This window comes from Gavia stellata, chromosome 7, assembly GCF_030936135.1.
Source record: "Gavia stellata isolate bGavSte3 chromosome 7, bGavSte3.hap2, whole genome shotgun sequence".
NCBI lineage: Eukaryota > Metazoa > Chordata > Aves > Gaviiformes > Gaviidae > Gavia > Gavia stellata.
In genome coordinates this window covers 40,004,173-40,025,002 of record NC_082600.1, presented here as the reverse complement: position 1 = coordinate 40,025,002, position 20,830 = coordinate 40,004,173, and the positions used below count along the sequence as shown (strand labels likewise).

Below are 20,830 nucleotides of genomic sequence, written 5' to 3'. Positions count from 1 at the left end.
GAGGTTCTAGTGAGGACAAAATTATGCATAACTTATTATGGAAAAATCTTCTGTGCAACCAGTCCTTAAGAGACAAGTGAATTCGGACTAAATTCTTCATGGTTTTGCACTACTGAATTGAGAGCCTGGAAATTAAATTTTCTGATTTTTAAATTAATGAAATTCTAGTCACAGAAATTAGAACATACTACTTCCAAGATATAACTTCCCATTCTCTTGGGCTGAGATAACACATCAGATATATTTGTTTCAAAAGAAGTTTACTGAACTGTTACAGTCATGTCAAACGTCTGACAAAGGCCTCAAACTATGAAAAAAATTTAGCATAAAACACTTCATGTTAGAAAATATCTGCAGTTCCCTCACGTCCAACTCATCTTTGAATCTGTCAAATTTTACTGCATTTGTGTTGCTGCTATAAGCACTGCATGGCTGTGGTGGGATAAAACAAACCTGGTTAAGAGAGATGTAGTAAACAGACAACACACTTAATTCCAATTGTTTACACACGAACTACAAAACAGACTCAGGTTTTGCCATACTTGCAATTCACCCCCCTACTTATACAGATTTGCTATCAAAAGTTAGCTCTCTGTCAAGAAAAGCATGGCTTTCAATAAAACAAAGTTGCCTGCCCCCACCCACCCCACCCCGTTTGTTTTTTGGTTTGGGTTTGGTTTTTGGGTTTGTTTTTTTTTTTAGATCAAAAGGCTCTCCAAAAAAGCCTCAACTCATCTGAAGTAGAAAAGATGACAGGACTGTTCAGTGCTGTTGAGGAGGCAAAGCCTAGGGTGTGACTGGAGATTCTACAGCTGAGCTCCAAAGTCCCATCAATTAAATACTTTTTAAACCGTGCAAGACAAGAGCAGCTTCCTCACAGCGCTCTCAAACGAAGGATCCCAATGCTCACAAGCCTCAATACGTATGGATATACCTAACATTTTTAGTTACCCTATAATTTTCTCTCACATTCCTAGGCCTCCCACAGCATTCTCCAAAATATTTTTAACAGCATCACACTGAAGAAGCTTAAGAAAGTTTTTTCTTTCTCTAGGGACTGTAGTTTTATGAAGTTGTGAACAAATGGCAGACTCAAAAGTTTATTTCTCAAATCAAGAAATACAGCCAATAGCATGTTTGTCCACTAAACAGAAATGCTTGTAACTTCTCAACTTCTCCCCCTGCCCTGCTCAAAGGGAGAGCTGTGCACCTTTAGCAAATTAAAGGTCACCCAAGCGATATTCTCTTTGGGCCAGGTTACAAAAATAACAAAACCAAGTCATTGATATTTAAGCACACAAATCCAAAATACATCTTTGTTCTGACATGAAGAAAGGAAAAGATGAATGCACTTCCTCTGAAACAAGTTTCCTTGTTTCAAAAGACAAAAATATCCCATCCCCAAGTCCAGAGACAACCACGTAACAGTTCACACTGTACAAACTGGTGTTCCCACAGTTACAGCAATCAATGAAAGCAACAGGCTGATGAGCTTACGCAGATGAAACCTGGAAGACTTAAGTGGCTTAGGATCCAGCTAAAATGGTGCTCTGATCTCTTCCTCAGCCAAGTTATTTTCAGCACATTTCCCAGTTTTCCATCTAACAAATACTACTTTGTTTTAAACCTCTCATAAACTAATTCTGAAAATTGCTAACACTCTTTGGCATGTTGAAGCCTATATCACCATTAGACCATTAAGATATATTCATCTACTACTTATGAGGGTTTTATTTAAATCCTAGTCAGCAAAACCAACAAAGCCATCAGAATTTGAATACTCTGTAGCATGCAAGGAGCTACCATTTCCAAAGGTCAAAATTTTACTTTCAGCTGCAGTAGGAAGACTTACAAGTTTTCCATTAGAACACTTCAAAGCAGTTCATTTTTTATTTCTATATCAAGTTTGCCAGAAGAGTAACTTACCTATTAGGCAGGATTCCACAGACTACAAAAGGGATATTTTCAATAGGAACAATGGAAAGTGAGTATTTATTTTTTACTTGTACCTTTGAAAATACTTGCCCATCCATCCCAAATAAATTAAGTCTACTTAATTACAAAAAGGTATTGAGGAACTGATTCTAAATTTTTTTTTAGTCAAGTAAGTGATCAGTGTATATTTTTATATTTAGAGAATAGTTTTGATCTTCAAGACCATCCAACTGCCTTCTTAAATTAAAATACTTCAATAAATCTGAAAGATTATCATTTGCATGTAAGTGATACAACCAGAAGTCCAACATAGCATTGTAACTGTATTGTAAAGCTCCAGATGACCACTTCTCTTTAATCACAAAAGCAATATTCCTCAAAAAAAAGTCAATTAGCTGAAGACAAGAGGCTGTTATTTCACCCCAGTTTCAGAAACTAGGCATCTGTTCTAGTAACTGAGTACTTGGTTTCCTAATTACTTCACAAATTGTAACACATGCAGCCTTTGCTGTAAGGACTGAAAAATCCCACCCATCACCTACACGTCTCAAGAATCAGATATTAGTGAGAATAAAAGGCATCAATACTGCCACACTGTGCTCTGAAGACTGTCATTCACTTAAATCATGGTATGTGTTTTGCTGCTTTCTAGATTTATATTATATTAATCCTGCCTATAATCGTGGCATTTGGTCTGCCACCTTTCCATTCTGTCCTGCATTCCTCTATGCTTTACTTCACATTTACTGCTCCATGTTAAGCCCTTTTCCTTCCTTTCAAGTTCCTTCCCCCTCACAAAACAACATAATTGATAAAAACCTTTCTGCTCCAAACCTGGAAGACTAAAGATAATGCCTCAAAGCATCACTTGCCTTACTCTCAGGACAATGCCCAGTTAAAGATGACCGTACAGTCACCAGACTGTATGTAGACTAGGTATAATACAGTAAGGTTCATCCTTCATAAAATAAGCCACCAGAATCAAGTTAGAAGACATGAATCTTTAAAGCAAACAAAAAAAAAAACTGTGCCTTGTGAAGAGCTGCAGTTTGACATCAACACATAAATGGAAAGAATGTAGAAGCCAATGCTGCATTGGTGCGCAAAAAACGAAGTCCTAAATGTGGGAGCTTTTAATGTAAATTAACACATGCCCTGTTTGTCTTCCAGAAAAGCTGGAATATGCTAATAGAATTTCAGTAAGAAAATAAATTCTTATATGCATTGTACAGAAATACATAACCCCATCTACTACATTTGTCACTTATATTTTCCAGTTGCTGAAAATCAAGTTTTGTTTCCATATCTTTTCCCCAGCCTCTATTTTCAATATTTTTTCCACCCTAAGCAGTCACAGTGATTTCCACAGTGATAAGGAATTGTCACTGCATTGCTTTGAGCAGCATCAGAATAAAAGTTAAAGAAAAAACAAACTACTACCCACTCCCAAACCATACGCAATCTAAAGAAAGTAACAGGGTCACCTTTCACTGTAAGGCATCTTGGGACAACAAAGCAAAAACAACAACAAAGCAAAACCAACAGCCTTAAACTTAAGGGAAACAGCAGTAGTGTTACTTCATCCCTAACTGAGGATTAAAAATACTAAACCCACACAACAAACCATGTACCAGTTATAAGGAAAGATACTCTCCCTTCTTGTCAGGCCTGCTAAAGGAATCACGTGTGTGAAAGCTTGCACCATTTTGCAACTATTTTACTCTAAAAAAAAGATAGTACCTGTCACATAAAGTCTGCTACACAAACTAGAAAATTTGATTTTTCTAAAAATAATAAAAACAGATCTTGCCTGTACTAACTGCTTTCACACATGGAAGGTTTTAAACAGATGGTCAGAGCTTCAAATCAGGAATAAATCCCTATTATACAGCAGATTTTTAACTGAGCAGAACCTGGAAGTTTTGTGCCTCCCAAAGACAATGTGCTGCCCCATATAACTGTAACCACGGTGCACACAAAATTTCAGAAGAATTTAGCTATATAGATTTCTGAAGGCTCCAGTACATGCCAAGTGCAATGAATATGCCTTTTTAGAGAGCCTGAATGCAATGCTGGATTTCTTAAATGATCCACTTTGATTTCTACTACAAGATAGTAATGTAAGTTCTTAAATAACTCAGACTTAACTAGATGGTGTATTAAATCTTGAATTCTATAAAACTTGATTGTATTATTTTGGGTAAGATGAACCAAATCCTTCAAATACAATAATGGTGACTTTAAGAATAAATCTCAACATTAACCTTGGATAGATAGAACCAGTATCCATGAATTTCAGAGTCATATTTCAGTATTTTTTGAAACAAGAAATAAGAGTCCAAATTAAATAAGGAAATCTGTAGTTTTATGTGATAAGCTTTCATAGCTCAGAGATACATACAAGCATTGAGATATAAAAGTCTTGATTTTTGTATCTAGAAACTAGCAGAGCCACTGACTCTAAAATGAAAGTCATCAGATAAATAGACTGTGTGTATTTCACACAACTGTAGTTAAATTTTATGTAACACCTCAGAGAATGTCAGGGTTGTTTTCAGTTTAGCTTATATTCATTTTTTCCTTATATTGCAGCTAGATGGTGCAGAAGAATGGCAACTTGTTAGCTGAACTCGTATTTAAAGGAGTACCACACAGACTGGCAACTCTTGAAGTCTTCCCCACTAGTGGAATAAGATGACAATTTACTCATCTTTTACTACCGGGTTACAGTAAGGTCCGAAACAAGTGTTTTGTCAGTGTTCTGAGCTAACCTCTACTTTTAAGTTATCACAGCTGACAGTGGCTCAAAATACTGTTACTAATAACTGTCAGTTCTCAAGATGCCCATTTTAATAATTTGAGGAAGAATTCCACATTAATGCTGAAGTCATAAGTAATTCAGGCCATGTACAGATAGCTGCAAAGATCCCTGCCGGGAGTTTTTCCACATATGCCCCTGCCTTAGCAGATCAGTCACTTATTATGACCATCTTAACTTCCTTCTCCCTAGCAATTTTATTAGCTGCATAGATAGTTAAGGATACTACATAAAATGGATCATGAAGAACTAAGGGGCACTATAAGGCTCCATGAAATTATGGCATTTGATATAAGAAAGAGTCCAGGTTTTCTTCCAATCTCAAGCTCCTAAATTAAAGTGTACATGAAAAGCAAAGCACTCATCTTCATGAGGATTTCTTTTTTAAACAGCAACTAAGCAAGACTCATCCAAAAAAAGTAAGAGCAAGAATTCCTAGGGACCATAGCAAGTATCTTTTTCAGGAACCAGAAGTTCCTCAAAGTCGGTATCAATCTCTGCCCAACTACCTGCAACAATGCAAGAAAATTTATGCATTATACACGTTACATTGTTCAAGTCATGAAAGCTCTCACACCATCACTACTTGCATCTATGCATCCTTAGAGTGCTTCCCATCACACACTTGTTAGAGAAAGCACCTGGAAAGTCGACTGTGAAAGGCAAGGAATTTGAGAGCAATATGGCCTTCTAAGAAATGCACCTACAAGATTCAGAAACAAAGCTCAGGTTAGCTGATGTTCACCGCATTATTACCGATATATCTGCCGTATTAACACTTCCATGTCACCAAGGTTACATAAGGCCTGCATACCAAGTTCATCGTGCAAACTGCTACCGCCTACAGCAGATGCAGTGGCATGTGATGCTTCTAAGTGGACACTCCCATTTCTCACCAGCAAGGAGGCGCTAGCGCCGAGCACAGCTGCCTGGGAAGGGGGGCGGGACTGCACTCTGACCTGGGAGGAGGGCTGCTGGCCTTGCTGACCATCTTGAAGGCTACGAGAAAACACGGATTGGCGACACGTTACCAGGAGGAAGAGAAAAATAGCTAGAAGTGAAGCAAAACAAGACTTTTCAGTTTAAAGAGGAAACCTTAAGAGTATAGCATTAAGATGCCACTTATTAGGGTTAAGATAACCCATGAGTTCTGTATAACAAAGTATTTGGACACTAGTTACATCAGCAATCTAGAGACACAGTTCCTGCCCTGCTTCTTAGAAGTAGTATTGCTTTCCAGCATCTCCTCAAGTCACCCTCAAGTATATTCTTAATTTGTGGGTGGAAAAGCAAATCACTGGTGGTTAGTCTAACTGCAGACTAAACCAAGGTATCACCTACATACAGTAGTGGCTATTCCAGTCTTCTCACGATAGTTAGGGTTCTTTTTGCTCATTGAGGTACGATTTGATCAACTTATTAGTTGGCTGTTTGGGATTTTTTTTGGTCACAATAACACCACCTTTCTTGCTTTTAATCCGCACTCTAACTAGAAAATGTCTTTAAGGTCTGTTAGTAGCCATACGCTACCACACACCTGGTAGATAACTGTAGTTAAACATTTGGATTCAGAATTAGTTTTTTTTTACCAGATTAAGAACACATATAACAAATTATTAATTGGCAAAAGTTTTAAGTCTATTTTTAAGTTATTTTGACAGTGCAGCAAAAACTTTTATTACTCAGGACTACTACTACCGCCAAGAAATTCTTCTATACCCAGACACATACCTGCACCAAAACCAGGTTTTAAAAGTCACCTTGTGCTTCAGAGAAATTTGTAAGTTTACAGCCGTGAGTAGACAATGCTTGAAAATGTTAGTTCTCCTCTTCACAGTCTTCTCATTGCAAAACTGTTTTATAATGCTATTTAACCAAGTTAGATTTTTTTAATAGCTTGTTTAATATTAAACACAGCAAAGTGTCAGAATACACGACGTTTACAGCTCTCGATCACATCCACTTTGCAAGGTTAGTGGTTTTATTATCCTTCATTTTGTGCATTTAAAGAAGTTACATGTCACAGTCATTAGCTGTGGGACATGATGAAATTAAGAAATTACTTTTTTATACAGATAAAAACTTACATTTTAAAGACTGCGGAAAATATCTTAAACACTCTCTTTTGAAAAACAATCTTTATCACCTGTTGCTTTTAACATTTCACTGTCTACAGTGTGAGGCTACAGTTTGCGAGTGAGGCAACTGAAAAAGCAAGATCTTACTAAGAGTTCAGGGGTTATATCTGATGTACTTGCTTTTAACAATGTTTTCTAGAACATCTACTTTTCAGTTGTTTTGTTAGAGCACCACTGGAAAACAAAACATGGATATAGGAATAGGTGTTAAGAAAAGCTCATGCAAAATAAAGCAGACATGCACACAGCTCATGAGGTAAAAAACTGCAATTTGTTATTTATCGTATTCTAACATACTTTAATCTTAACTTCAATTTCGGTGTTTTGCTGCTGTACACAAGGCTTTCAGTGAGTTACATGGCAACAAAAGCCCTAAGGAAGCTCACAGATGTGCCAGCCTTCATTAGCTCCCTTAAGTATTATCAGCAACACCAAGACAATGCTAAATAATACTGCTTTTCTTTAAATAGCAGCTCTGTTTCAAAAGGTATATACAAAGTTGCCCTTTCAGTGGTTATCTATATCTGTCACAATAAAAAAAACCCAAAACATTGACATTAACAGATTGCATAGATATGCAAGAGATGTATTTATTCTCTGCCTAATTAATAATTATAAAAATAACATTCTGCTTCAGACAGTCACTTATGTTCTTGTATCAGACACACATGCATACACCATTGACTACATAGGATGCCAAAGCATACTTATGTTTAAAGTGCCAAAACACTGTTGACATTTAGGGAGGACAAAAGCAGGGGTGGGTGGTTGTCTTGTGGTGGGTTTTGGGGGTTGGGTTTGAAGTTACCAGACAAAGTACTCTTGTGCCTAATTTAGCATCAAATCCACAGAATTTACTAGACCAGGTTTTACTTAAGTGTCTACCATTGCCAAACACACATATATAATACCATTGTCTATTTTACTAAGCATTCCCCAGAGAAAATTAAAAGTAATTGCAATAATGGATAAGAAATTAAAGAAAACCAAAAAAATCAGGTTGAACTCAACAGGTTCTAAAGGAACATCCCCACAACATCCAATTTTATGCCAGAGTTAGAAGATTAGGAGATTAAAGTTTTGCTGGCAAGAATAAGAAAGAAGTAACATCAGGGCAACTAGAGATTAGTAAATTTAATACTGTTAGAAGTTTAACATCTGAAGTCATATGGATTAGCAATATCAGGAACTAGACTGAGGCAGCTTACCACTAGCATATACAAGCAATGCCAGTACAGTTGCAGTGATATTTTGAAAAGATCTTGGTGGTAACTGGCTAAAAAAAAAATAATCCTCTGTATTTCTTCACATTTCTTCCTTATGCATGATTTTTTTTTTAATCTTTCTTAAGGGTTTCTTCTTCCAGCAACGCATAGAATTTACACTAAAATTAAGCTACCCATATAAAGGAAAGTTTTTTCAGACTATTAATTTAGAAATCAGAACAGTAATAAACACAGTTTTTCAGATACCTTCCACAGTTGGTAGTTCAAATGGAATTTATGTCAAACAAATCTGAAAGCACTTTGGTGTTTGGTTGGACTACGGCAATTTAAGTCCACTCCAGCAGACAGTCATTTAGCATCACAAATAACGTTTTTAGCAAAGTAACCTCATTAAGTATTCAATTCTGAACATATGTTTATAATACAAGTATTTTTGACAATGTGTGTCATTATGTCAGAGAAAGTACAGAGGTTTGGTTTTTTTTATTTAGAAAGGAACAAATTTAGATAACTGGAAGATGCACAGAGGAAATACAAAGCTAGAATATTTGATACACTTTTTCACCCTTGAACATCTTGTCTGATGAAAAAGTTACTTCCACCAACTTCAGTTTTCTCATGATCTGTCACTGAAGTCCAGCTTAAGCAATGGGAACCTTAATGACTGCACTAGCATGTAAAAATGAGGCAGCTGTCAGCTTCAGTTTAAAACAGATTCCTTTATTTGCCCTACTTTCTATGTAAGAAAGAAAATTCACTGTTTTCTGGCTAATGCACATAAGAAGCTCTGATTAGTCTGCACAGCCTCTTATGAAACAATATACAAAACTATACTACCCTCCTTTTTAAAAAAAAAGGAGAAAACACCAAAAAAAATCAGAAACAAGTGAATGCAATGGAGAGTAGAGCAAAAGTGATCTAAGAGAATGCAAAGTTTTAGCATCCCTCACTATGAAGTAAATCACTAAATTAAAGTTGAACAAGGTGCGTTCAGCAAGACCAGAAGCTTAACAACAAAATTATCTGAAATTATGTGATTACTGCTACATACTGCACTAGCCAGTAAAAAACCCATCTAACTAGTTTCAGTCCTTGATGTGGCAGAAGTCAATCCTTCATTTGTTAGATTTTAGGTACGATTCTTGCAATACTCCTTCCTGAGGAAAATTTAGACTTAGTCCTTGATTACTTCAGTGGTGCCAGAAAGATGGCACAATTCCTCCCCCATCCTCTATCGTAAAGTATTTTCTTTATTTGCTCAGTTTCTGTAACTTTTTCCAGTTAAAATTACACAAGTATTCCTGAAACACAAAAGCAGACTGCTTCTATTATTAAAAGATAGCTTGGCATATGAAGGATGATCATTAAGAATACACAACATATATGATAAATATGCAGGAGTAATTGTATAACTGGAGGAAGAATTACTTTGACATGTATGGGAGAGTGTTCCTTCCTCTACAGGCAACGTTCTGCTCACCAGATTCTCCAACACCATAGACAAGATTTAAAAAGCAAGTTTAAAAACTTATTGTGGTTGCTGCTTCTGTTAGGTCTGTCAGCTTGAACAGTAGAGTTGCTGTATGTAACATATCATTAGGCTCAGTATTGTTAACAAACGGGCCAGTGGAGGTTGGGGACTCCTGGGATACATGTATATAGTACATTTTAAACATCACCAAGGTATGCAAAGTGCCACACAATTAGATTTAATACGGAGCAATACTGTGCATTCTATAACAAAGACATCTCTATTACTTCATTATTTCTCTTTTGCTGTAAAAAGCTCCAGGATGCTCATACAATGGTTTACCTGTATTTTAGATCTGGAACCGCTGCACGTATGATTTAGCTCTTTATAATGTTCTGTCATTTTGTTATTATGCTTAACTCTCACTATCTACAGACATGAAAAAATAATTACAGTACTAGTCCCTAATACTCACTTTCTTAAAGGAAAAAAACAAAATGAGGAGTGGTGAATAATATTTTCTTGGGTTTTTCTCCTTGCTTGAAAGTAAAAGTTTCTGAAGTTTTTGATAAAAAACACTGAGTCTAAGTTTGTTAGCATTAGTTCATTTTGATACCAATCTGAAATCAGCTATAACATGTTAGAGACTGGCTATCCTGACCATTTTGAAAAATAGTGCCACATATACATGCACAATTCAACAAGGCCACAGTGACATGCAGTGACAGCTCAAGGAGGTTATGGTGGGGAAGGAAGTAAAAAGTGCTTTTCCAGCAACACTGGTGGGTGTGGGGAGAAGTGGTCTGCTGCATGCATGCTAAATATGGTGGAACATTTAGATACCCTACCTGAGGGGTGATCCGATGAGCAATGTAGGAGGGGTAGGGTTACTCCCTGCATTGTGCCGGCGTCGTACTGCCTGACGCCTAAATGTGCTGCGTTCACGACGAAATGTGACAGTCTCCTCGCTGGCTTGTGCTGCTGCATCAAGACAGACTTTAGGTCAAATAAGAACCCATCCTAGTTACGTACACAGTAACTTAAGATTCCTTTCTTCCCCCTGACCCCCCCCAAGTTAATGAACTTGACTTGCAACAACAAAAGTAGCTTATGCACTGACTGTTCAAATAATCTGCCTCAAGACAGGATCACAACACACAATTATTAGTAAAAATTTTGGTGGTTGGGGGGTGTGGGGGTGTGTGTTCTTGAACATAAAATTTACTTCTTTTTTTGCAACCTTGCTATTTGGATCTGGGGGTAAAAAAGTGGATATCCCAAATCTCTTCCATTTACACAGGGCAGGAAGAGACAAGACCGATCTCACCCTTTATATAATTTAATAGACAATTAAAGGAGAAGCCTAAAGGACAACCTAGAAAGGTTGTCTGCTACTCCTCACCACAATATTCTCTTCTCAATTTTACAATTTCTGCCAAACAGGTAGGGTTGAGGTTAACCTCATCACACCTCAAGGAATAAAATGGAGCTGCTTTTGTCTTTTTCCTTATAAGCACCAAGGGATAAATGTTGCTCATTTTAGACTAGTTACACTATGATTTGGAGGAGCAGGGGGTTGAGATTAAGTGAAAGAATAACTTCTTTGTAGGGATTGGTGTTTTTGTTACTTCAACTCCCCAAATAAAAACAAACAAAAAGTTTGGGCCCCTTAAAGCAACACTGTAAAGATGTTAGTATGCATTCAAGGGAGTCTAAGATTTTTCCACAGATTATCCCCTCAAAATCCACCTGTGCTCCCTAAGCTCACAGTCCGAAGAATTTCAGATTTGGACTGCTTCATGGTGTGTCTACAATCTCAGAGTCTTCCTCCTGAACCAAGGAAGCTACTAACCAATTTGAGCACAGAGCACTAGAGAGCTCAAATGAACAGGTCACAGGGAAAATAGGTTTTGGCAGGCAAGTGAAAGAGGAGGGGGAAAAAAAAACCCACAACACAAAAAACTTGACATGAAGTCAGTGCAAGAGGAGAATCACAATCTTGAAAGGGAAGTCACAACTTGGTAGCCAAGAAGCCTGTTACTAGAGTGAGAAAACCAAGGATTGTGTCAAGCCAAAATAAAAGAAAACACATTAAGGGAGCAATGCTTTTTTATGGTAGAAAGACCACAGTCAGAGTGGTCCACGTTCACTTAAGCACATTTCAACTTACAACATTCCTGTCACCAAGCTTTCAAAACTTACCAGCAAAGACTTCTAATGCTGCTCTACAGGGAATAGCAACCTATAGCAACCTGCTGCTGCTGTGTCTTACTGCCATAGCTCAAGCAATAATGACCGCATGGAACAAGAGCCTAATTCCACCCATGAACCACAGGTTATCAAGTGAATACTGTATATGAAACTACAATCTATAGTTTTCTGTAAAAGCTAAGAAGCTACATAAAGAGATCTACTTTAAGATCAACATTAAAGTTACAAGCATTTCATTACAAAAATGTCAGAAGTTAAGGATACCCTTAATTCAGTCCTTTCTTATATTTTCAGGAAAACTATGGGATTGCTCACTTTCTCCTCACTCCTCCACAACTGTTTTTGTTATTTTAGGCATGAATACATGATACTTCCTTTTCAGTGTATTTCAGCAAGAACTCAATATATTTTTCTTGTGACTTAATATACAGCTTTACGCTTTGTTTTAATACACAGCCTAATTTCTTCAAGGATTTCTTTATAGCTCTCATACTTGAAGTAGTGGGAAAGAGAAACACATTAAACAACATAGTATGAATCCTGACTTTTTTCTAGTGGATTAAGTTAACACACAAGAAGTGAAAACTGCCCACTGTTTTTGGGTGCCAATTTGTAAAGCTCAATTTTTCCAGTGTATACATCAGCATATAAAAACTCATATATTCACAAAACAGCTTCCACTGACTTCAGATGCAAAAGCAATTCCACTTTTCTGCTAATCAGGCCATAATTAAGCACCACAAAATAAAGAACAGTGACTAGTCTTAACTGTAATGTAAACAACTTAATTACCATTAAGATAATAAACATCAGCATTACATTTTAATTACCATTTGCAACTACTTAGCAAAAGCAGCATTCAAGTGCAATTCTTCAAGGCAGCATGCTTAACACTGACAACATCTGTTTTTCCTTTCATATCCTTTATTCAGTAAACATCACCTTCTGCAATAACTGAAACCCAGGTTATGGAACACTAGAGGTCCTTCCTACACAGCTCCAATTTATGACTAAAGCAAGTCTACCTCAAACACTGACTGAGGCAGTGAGTGTCCTGTGAGGAAAATACAGAGATATCAACATGTTTGAAGATAAAAAAATTGAAAAAAAAAATCAAAATTCATGTGTACTTGGGTATTAAGTTCAAGCTGCACAGGCAAACAGTTCTGGCATTTGCTAACTTATTATTTCACTTTGACCTTTAAAAATCAAAGTAGATTTTGGTGTAGATTTCTACCTAATCTACCAAGAGATTTTTGATTTATCTTTAAACTTTTGTTTATACTTAAATTTCTTGACATTAATGCAGATCTTTTGTATACACTCTTCCTGAATGTAGGTGGTGACATTCAGGATCACTAAGCAAGTCTGTAAGTTCTTTTGAAACGACTGCAGAGCTTTTCAGCCCAACAAGCTCTAAGTCTGCTAACATTCAACATCTCAAGAAGCTACATGTTGAAACCGTGACTAAGAAAGTAAAAAAAAAAAAACCAAGCCACACAAAAAAAACCCAAAAAACCCAAAACTAGTTGAGCAGAAAGGATTATGGTTTGTTTGAAGTGTGGAAAGCCAAACTGAGCAAAGTTTGGGTTTGTTGGTGGTTTTTGTTTGTTTGTTTTTTTAAAAACTAATTTTAAAGAGCATACACAGGATTAAAAAAAATATACCAGTATGAAAAACTACTTATGTTAATACATATTATTTGTGTTTCTACTTGTCTTTAATGAGAAGGAGCAATACAGCTGCTCATGAGTTCATGAGCAGGACGTAAGATAACGCTCCTAAATTATCCTCCGTCATGCTCTGACAGCAGTTTAATAATCAGGGAAATAGCTTTGTTTTAACATAAATAAGCATCCTTTAATATTTACAAAGTAACATGATGTTTAAAAACAAAACTAAACCAAATAAGAGTAACCCTGTAGGACAGCGTTTTTTAATACATTTTTACATACATCAGACCATCACTCAGACTTCTCCAATGCTGCTACTTACAACCACTTGCTCTAGACTCCAGAAGGGTAAGAGTCAACATCTGCACTCATGTACCAAATCTAGATCTAATAGGTTGAGATAACGCAGGTTATACTTTTACAGTTCCTGCTTACTTTAAGTAAATCAGTAAAGGAAGACAAGCCTCTCAGCTTACAGAGTGTATGTTGTTGAAGACTGTTCTACTTTTCTATTTTATTCCAAACTTCTATGTTGAAACACTATATTTCATTAACGTCAAGAAATTTAAGTATAAATTTCTTCTGCATGTTGTTAGACAAATTTGAATCCCCAAAATTATGTGTTCTCAAGAACAGAAAAATCAGGTTTGAAGTTCAAAGTGCATAAGTTAGAAATACAAACCTACATCCAGGAGATCAATAAAATAAGAGGTGGAGACCTAATGACAACTTCGCAGCAAACTTAACCCTCCCACTCCTATTCCCAACTGTAACACATCTAATTTCCTCTTTGAAATAATATGACTTCTGTATTTGTTAATGCAACTGTGCATATGAACACATATTTGTTAAAACTCATCCTTTTTTTCTTTCATTACACTTCTGATTGAAAAAAAAGCCAAATTAGCAGTTACACGCTTAAAGTCATGAGGATATAATTTCGTCATCACGCATTTGAAATGATACTTTCCCCAATAAAAGAACTAAAATTTATTGTTGAGAAAATTCTAGAATAACAATTAATTAACCTCCCTTTACCAAACATCTGGGAATATCGGAACATATGTTGAACTATCCTGCCTGCAGGTTATGCCTTTCCAAAATTTCTCTTTCTATACTAACACAAGTGTTCTTGATGTGAACCTCTGTAGTTCCTCAAAGTTTTAAACAGAACTAAAGACTCAAAGTTTTACACTACAACTATACAACTGTTGTACAAAACAACTAGCTTTAAGAAACCTAAAATGCAAATATTTTCTTTCCAAACAGGCACATTTACACACACAAGCCAAAATGTTTACAACATCACCCTGCATGTATGTACCACTGCTGGTAACCCAAAATTAGAAGATGGAATCTGAAGCAGCATGAGATAAAGCAGAATTTCCAAATTTTAATGCATCAAAAAGCCCCATTTCTTTTTTGCTAGGCAAAAAACACTAAACCCAGTGCCTCAGATAAACTCTGAAATACAGATAAATTCTTCCCAAGTAAGACGATTCCTGGAAAGATATGGTATGGAGGTAATACAGAGGTAAAGTACCCATGTGAAAACCACACAATTCTCAAGATAAAAATTGCAAGCTTCAGACTGACTGAAAACAAAAACCCAAAAAACCCACACACAATGGAAACACAGTGTTTCTCACTCTTCTCAGGAACGGAAAAAAAATACATCACTTGAAGTCTAGATGGTTTTGAACATTAGTCAGGTTAAGCATGGTTTAACATGTACATGGAACCTGACTGATACTTGGACATGCCGCTTCTCTCCCTATCAAATGGGAAATTGTGATCTCACTGTTTTCAACCACTTGTAATGACCAACCCTATAAATTCTCAGTGAGAGCTGAAATGCTTATGCATTCACATAAGCAATGAAATCTGTCTTCTAACACCAAACGTACTTTGCCAAACCAAATAGCTGAAATTTTGCTCTTCTGTATTGAGCATCTATATCTCATTTGGTGTTCAAAACCTGAGAAAAGCCATACTTCCCACATGCATTTATGGGTTAACGCCCCCACTCTCCTCACAGTTCAGGCATTCGTAGTTTATTCTCATGTGCCCTAACACTACTTTAAAAACCATGCTTGTAAGATACCCAAATAGAAAGAAGGAGTCAGTTGAGTCCATATTTTCAGTATACTGTCATTAATCATGGTGGATTATGCACCATTATAAGACCTACAATTGCAGGGATTTCTTATACTTCTCTGATGAAAAAGCAAAGTATTGGCTTATAGTATTATAACTTACTGTGGACATTTAATGAATAATATCACTAATGCCAATATCTAAAGAATGAACATGTGGGCAGCAAAGGAGAAACAGTGAAGAACAGAGGGACATCTCCAAGATGTAAACTTTTGCTAGAAAATAGGGCAGAGGAAAACAACACAATTTAGAAAGGAAAGCTTGTCACAAAAAAGAAAAAATTGAAAGAGAAACAGGGGAATAAAGCCCAAGACTTCAGTGTTGCGATTGAATGTATGAAAAAAAGCAAGTTTGAGACTAGGCTGGAGGAATATTTACAATTACATCAAACCAGTCTCTACAACAATATGAAAAGCAAAACACTGTCAAGCAGGGAATAACCAGGACAATGAAACCATCCATTCTGAATTCTGAACCAAACATTTTTACAGACCAGCTTGATAGACAAATTTCTATACTAAAGCCAAAGATAAAACTAGGACTCTCAGTTATTCTACTTCACTGCACTTCCCACTTGAATTATTCCACTTTTAAAAACATGAGGTGTTACTCACACAGACTTCTTGAATATAATGTTGATGGACTTGGGGTCAAATCTGATCCCCTGCCCGATATAGTCCAGGGATTCGGGTATCAATAGCTAGTAGTACGTTCATGCAGCAGACAAGTGTTCATAACCTACATTCATCTTTATGAAACTTAATTCTGACTTTGTGTTTGGATTTATTCACCTAAGGAAAAGATGCTTTAAATCTTTAGAACACACAGCCTTTCCAGTATAAGTGGTATTCTGTATTAATATATAATACACAGAAAGTAGTGTTTGCTTTGAATGGGCTTCTATTAACTACAACACCAAATGTTAATTAGTAGCCAATTTCAATACATCCTGGAATTACATCTCATAGCTACATTTGGCAGCAATGTGAGCACTTCCATTACAGTTCAGAGAGCTCTCAGAACTTTCTAGGCTGTATGCATAACAATAAATCCAGATACATCTACAAAAGAGCATGAAAAAAGTGGCTTATAAACTTAACTTAGTAGATGTGGCTTGGTTTATACTAAGTATCAAGAATTCTTATTCAGTGCCTGTTTGAGATTAATACTTGGCAAATTTATGAACACATGCTACTCGTCAACAAAATTGAACCATTCTTTCCAAACCATGTAAAAATTATTGCAAGAAATAGTTGCACAAACACTACCAATCTAAGACATTTAGATAACTCACTCCCACAGCAATGCAAAGTATTTTAAAAGAACTACTGGTTTCTTTGTAAGGCTTGAGAGAATTCAACCAGGGTCAAATTTTATAAATGATATTCCTAGCGAAAAAAACAAAGAAAAAATTATATGAAGTGTACTTGGCTTCATTTTTAACTTTTGGTATATGCTGTAATGCTGTGGCATGTATTTCTCATGAAGTAACCTGAATTTCCCTTACGCAGCCCTGCAGACCTTTAGGTAGAATATCTACTACTCTGTAGATGACACACTAAAGGTGCGTGTTTCTACCAAGTAACAGAAGTCTCTTACCAGTAGTACTCAGGGCTTTTGCCAAGCAATTATACACATTCCTGGCTCTCAACAGCCACTGCTGTGAGTTGGACAAAACCTGAAGTTTTTGTTCGTTTGTTCCCCATCACCACCTTTATGGAACCACAAAGTATCAGTAAGATAGTAGTTATTTTGGTCACAAGTCATGTAATGAAAGCCCCTGTTTTATCCATAAATACCAGAAAGGGGACAAAACAGGCAGGACGGAGTCCCCATACAACATACTAAAACTGCATTTTGCTTTAGTAGGTAGTGATTAACAATTAGTGGATACAAGATTCATTCCAAGTGTTAGTTCATTGTTAAGTTCCAAAACTGCAGAATTCCATTGCAGCCTCACACATCACTCCTAACACTGTTTACATCTTTAAGTGTTGAACGGCAATATCTCACCTCTACTGAGATGACAAGATATTCAAAATCAGAGGAATTCTGTAAAACTCAACCTTTACACACAAAAGCTGTGACAGAACAATGTTATGCTTTTAAAGTCAGATATCGGGAAGGGCTAACATTAAAATTTCTGTGTCATGCTTGAACCAAATGCTGTGTACATCATGACACTACTAGCTCACATCTAAAAAATCAAGTAATGGAATACAGTCTTTTGGTTCCAATAAAGAACCTCATACAAAGAGAGCCCTTTCTATTGGCTAATCTGTTTAATCTGATCCAGTTACATGAGGGGTCCTGCTGAACACATGAACAGAGACAGTTAACATACACACAACCAGATTACAGTAACTTTACATGTTTTTCAGTCTCTACCATTTCTAAACCCTTTCAGAGTTTGATTTCTCGTGCAAAACTGCTTGGTTTAGCAGTTTGAATGTGAACTGATAGACTCCCAGAAAACAGACCAGAAGCCCCATCTTCTGTAACTGTATTAATTCCACCTGCAGAAAACATAGCAAACTAAAGCCATCACAAGCATGGAACAGCTCTCCAACACAGGCAAAATAAGCAGTGACTGTAGACCCTACACAACATAAGCACAGTAGGAAAAAACTGATATATTGGAAACAGCTGACATGACCACTGGCTGCATAGCGGAGAACTGAACTGTACTTTTAACTTTGGAGATGATACTGTCTAATGATTACAGGCAGATACACTAAGCATATATGTATGAATACACGCAGACTGAAAAGATAAACAGATTTCCATATGCCATATGAAACACAAGATTCTAATCCAAGCTCACAAAACCCTATTTTGCCTGCCTGTAGAGATGTACTGCAGACCACAAAACACGAAAGAACAGTATGAGCTGTTACTTCAACATTGCTATGCAATGCACAGAAGGAAAAGTGCATTACATTACATGCAGTTTTATTTACAAAAGGGTATGTGACTCAAGAACTTTAAGTAAATCTTAAATTACAGCAAGCTATAAAAGGGAGTAGCAACTTAAAGGGTGCAGCAACTTAAAGGGTGCGTCTTCTACAATTAATATAGAACTGGGGGAGAACATTTGACTTTTCAGGTCAGCTCAAGTTTTACAAAACAATCACTATGTCATATACGGCATTATGTTGGTTCTTTAAATCTTTAAGAACAGCTATCCAGAAATAGCACACATGACAGAAACCAGGCATAGGAGAGTATCAAGGTGGTGTTTCCAGAATATCACCAGATATCTAGGCAAACTTTTAGACATCTAAACAACTTCATCTAACCCATAACCCATCAATTCACTAGCCACTTCTAGAGGCTGAGCAGTTAAACAAGGATAACAACTATTATAAGACATCTTCCATTTTTTTGTTATACATCCACCATGTGCATTTAATTACAGAATTTTCAAATGCTGTTTGTCTGCATTTTAATGAACTGCAATTTCTATACAAAAACACAAGTTATCTTGTAAAGAATGAGTCATTCACCACTTCCTGGCATAGTAAGATGGAAATGAAACTGCGAAGTTGTATCTGCTGAAGTAAAATATATGTAAGTTTGTATAGCATCCTGCTTAGTAAAAGATTACTAAAGGCCATATCCATTACAAAACACATTTTAGCAGTTACACAAACAAGTAAGAACGTACTTTTTAGTTTACTCCCTAAAGACCTAAAGATAAAATGAAGTTATAATTACTGATCTAAGTCATATTTGAAAAATAGGAACTGGAGCTGCTGAAAAGCTCCTGAAAAAAGGAGGCAGTATTAATATCAGTCTTTTGATTACCCAGCATGCATCTGTTAATTGTTTCAGAAAGTTATCATAAGCAATCACAAAAATTAAAAAATATTATATAAAATTATAAAATAAACCTTTCAGCAGGAGGTTAGACCAGAATACTTCTAAAAGTCCCATCCAACCAATAACCTCTGGTCTTATGAAAATCTGAACCAAGTTTATTCTGTAATTCATCTGCTACATATAAATAAAATAATTTCTTAATTTCCTCAAATAATTTCTATACACATACACACATAGGATGTATATTTATATTACACACGTGTGTCTTTAAAAACACTCCCAAAAGGTGAATACCACTCTATAGTGGGAAATACTGAATATAAAACAACTTAAATTCTAAAAAGTTAAAACATCTTCTCTGATGACTATTAGTCACAGGTAAGCCCAAAGAAGAAAGCCACAATTAAAGACAGTGTTACAAAACTCGTAATATAAGCTATAAATTGGGGGAAAAAACCAACAAAAAATGCACAAAAGAAAAGCCAGCAGAAACAAAGGCCAACACAAAGGAATTATTCTGTTTGCTCGTGAACAGATAAATTCAAAATAATTACTGCTTGATGCTAGACATGACTGCAGAAATATTTAAGTAATGTTAAAGAAAAGTAAGTGATATTTTTGTTCTGCTTTCAAAAAAGCAGCATAACATTCATTCCTTACGATCATAAAGGAAATAATTCCTAGTTTGTTGGTAATAAAAATATATAAGATACAGCAAATGTTATTAATCATATGATGTCATCAAACCTGGAGAACCTGAATCCAGATTGCTTCTTAAAGTCAGCCTGAAACCCATGGACAAGTAATACTTGGGTGCTTGCCATTTATTAAAAACACTAACAACTTCAAAGTGACCATTATCCAAACAAAGTTTAAAAGGGAAACTGAAGAGAATAGTCTGGTGAGAATGACAGCAAAATTTCCCTGCTTAAGCTGCTACAGATTTGTATTTTTAAGATTGCTTTTAAGTGTGTTAGGGTTGGTCTTTCCCATCATTTCACTCTTTAAAAGAGCAATCAAAATATTTGGCAATACATAGCATCAGTCATGCACTGACTCTTTCAGACTATGGGCGAGTGCAGTAGAATCTGACATGTTCTGTAAGGTAAAGTGTATTAACACTCCTTTGCATGTAAGGAGGGAACCATAACAGTTTTAAGTTGTAGTAACACAAACCAAAATGAAATTAAATCTTGTGCTAAGGAGAGCACAGAGTCAAAACAGTAAATACATAACATGATATACATATTATTAGTCAAATTACTCTCAGCAGACATAAAGAAGAGCTGTCACTTTAACAAGGCACAATAAGAACGTGTGTTAAATGTTTACCTTGCAAAATTAGTACTAAAAGAGCAACCTGGACTCCTTCATTAAAG

General features: G+C 36.1%; 1 protein-coding gene across 2 annotated transcripts in view; it reads right to left on the bottom strand.

The window, feature by feature from the left end:
* PCNX1 (pecanex 1) overlaps positions 1–20,830 on the bottom strand; it is a 90,898-nt gene that overhangs the window by 47,135 nt on the left and 22,933 nt on the right. Inside the window, exons 7-8 of one of the 2 annotated variants that reach the window (XM_059819908.1) lie at positions 10,437–10,569; positions 5,568–5,752 (exon numbers count right to left, since the gene is read on the bottom strand). The exons of the other annotated variant lie outside the window; for it this stretch is intronic. Of the exons in view, the coding sequence (XP_059675891.1) occupies positions 5,568–5,752; positions 10,437–10,569 (318 nt within the window). The remainder of the gene's footprint in view (positions 1–5,567; positions 5,753–10,436; positions 10,570–20,830) is intronic. 2 annotated transcript variants of the gene reach the window in all.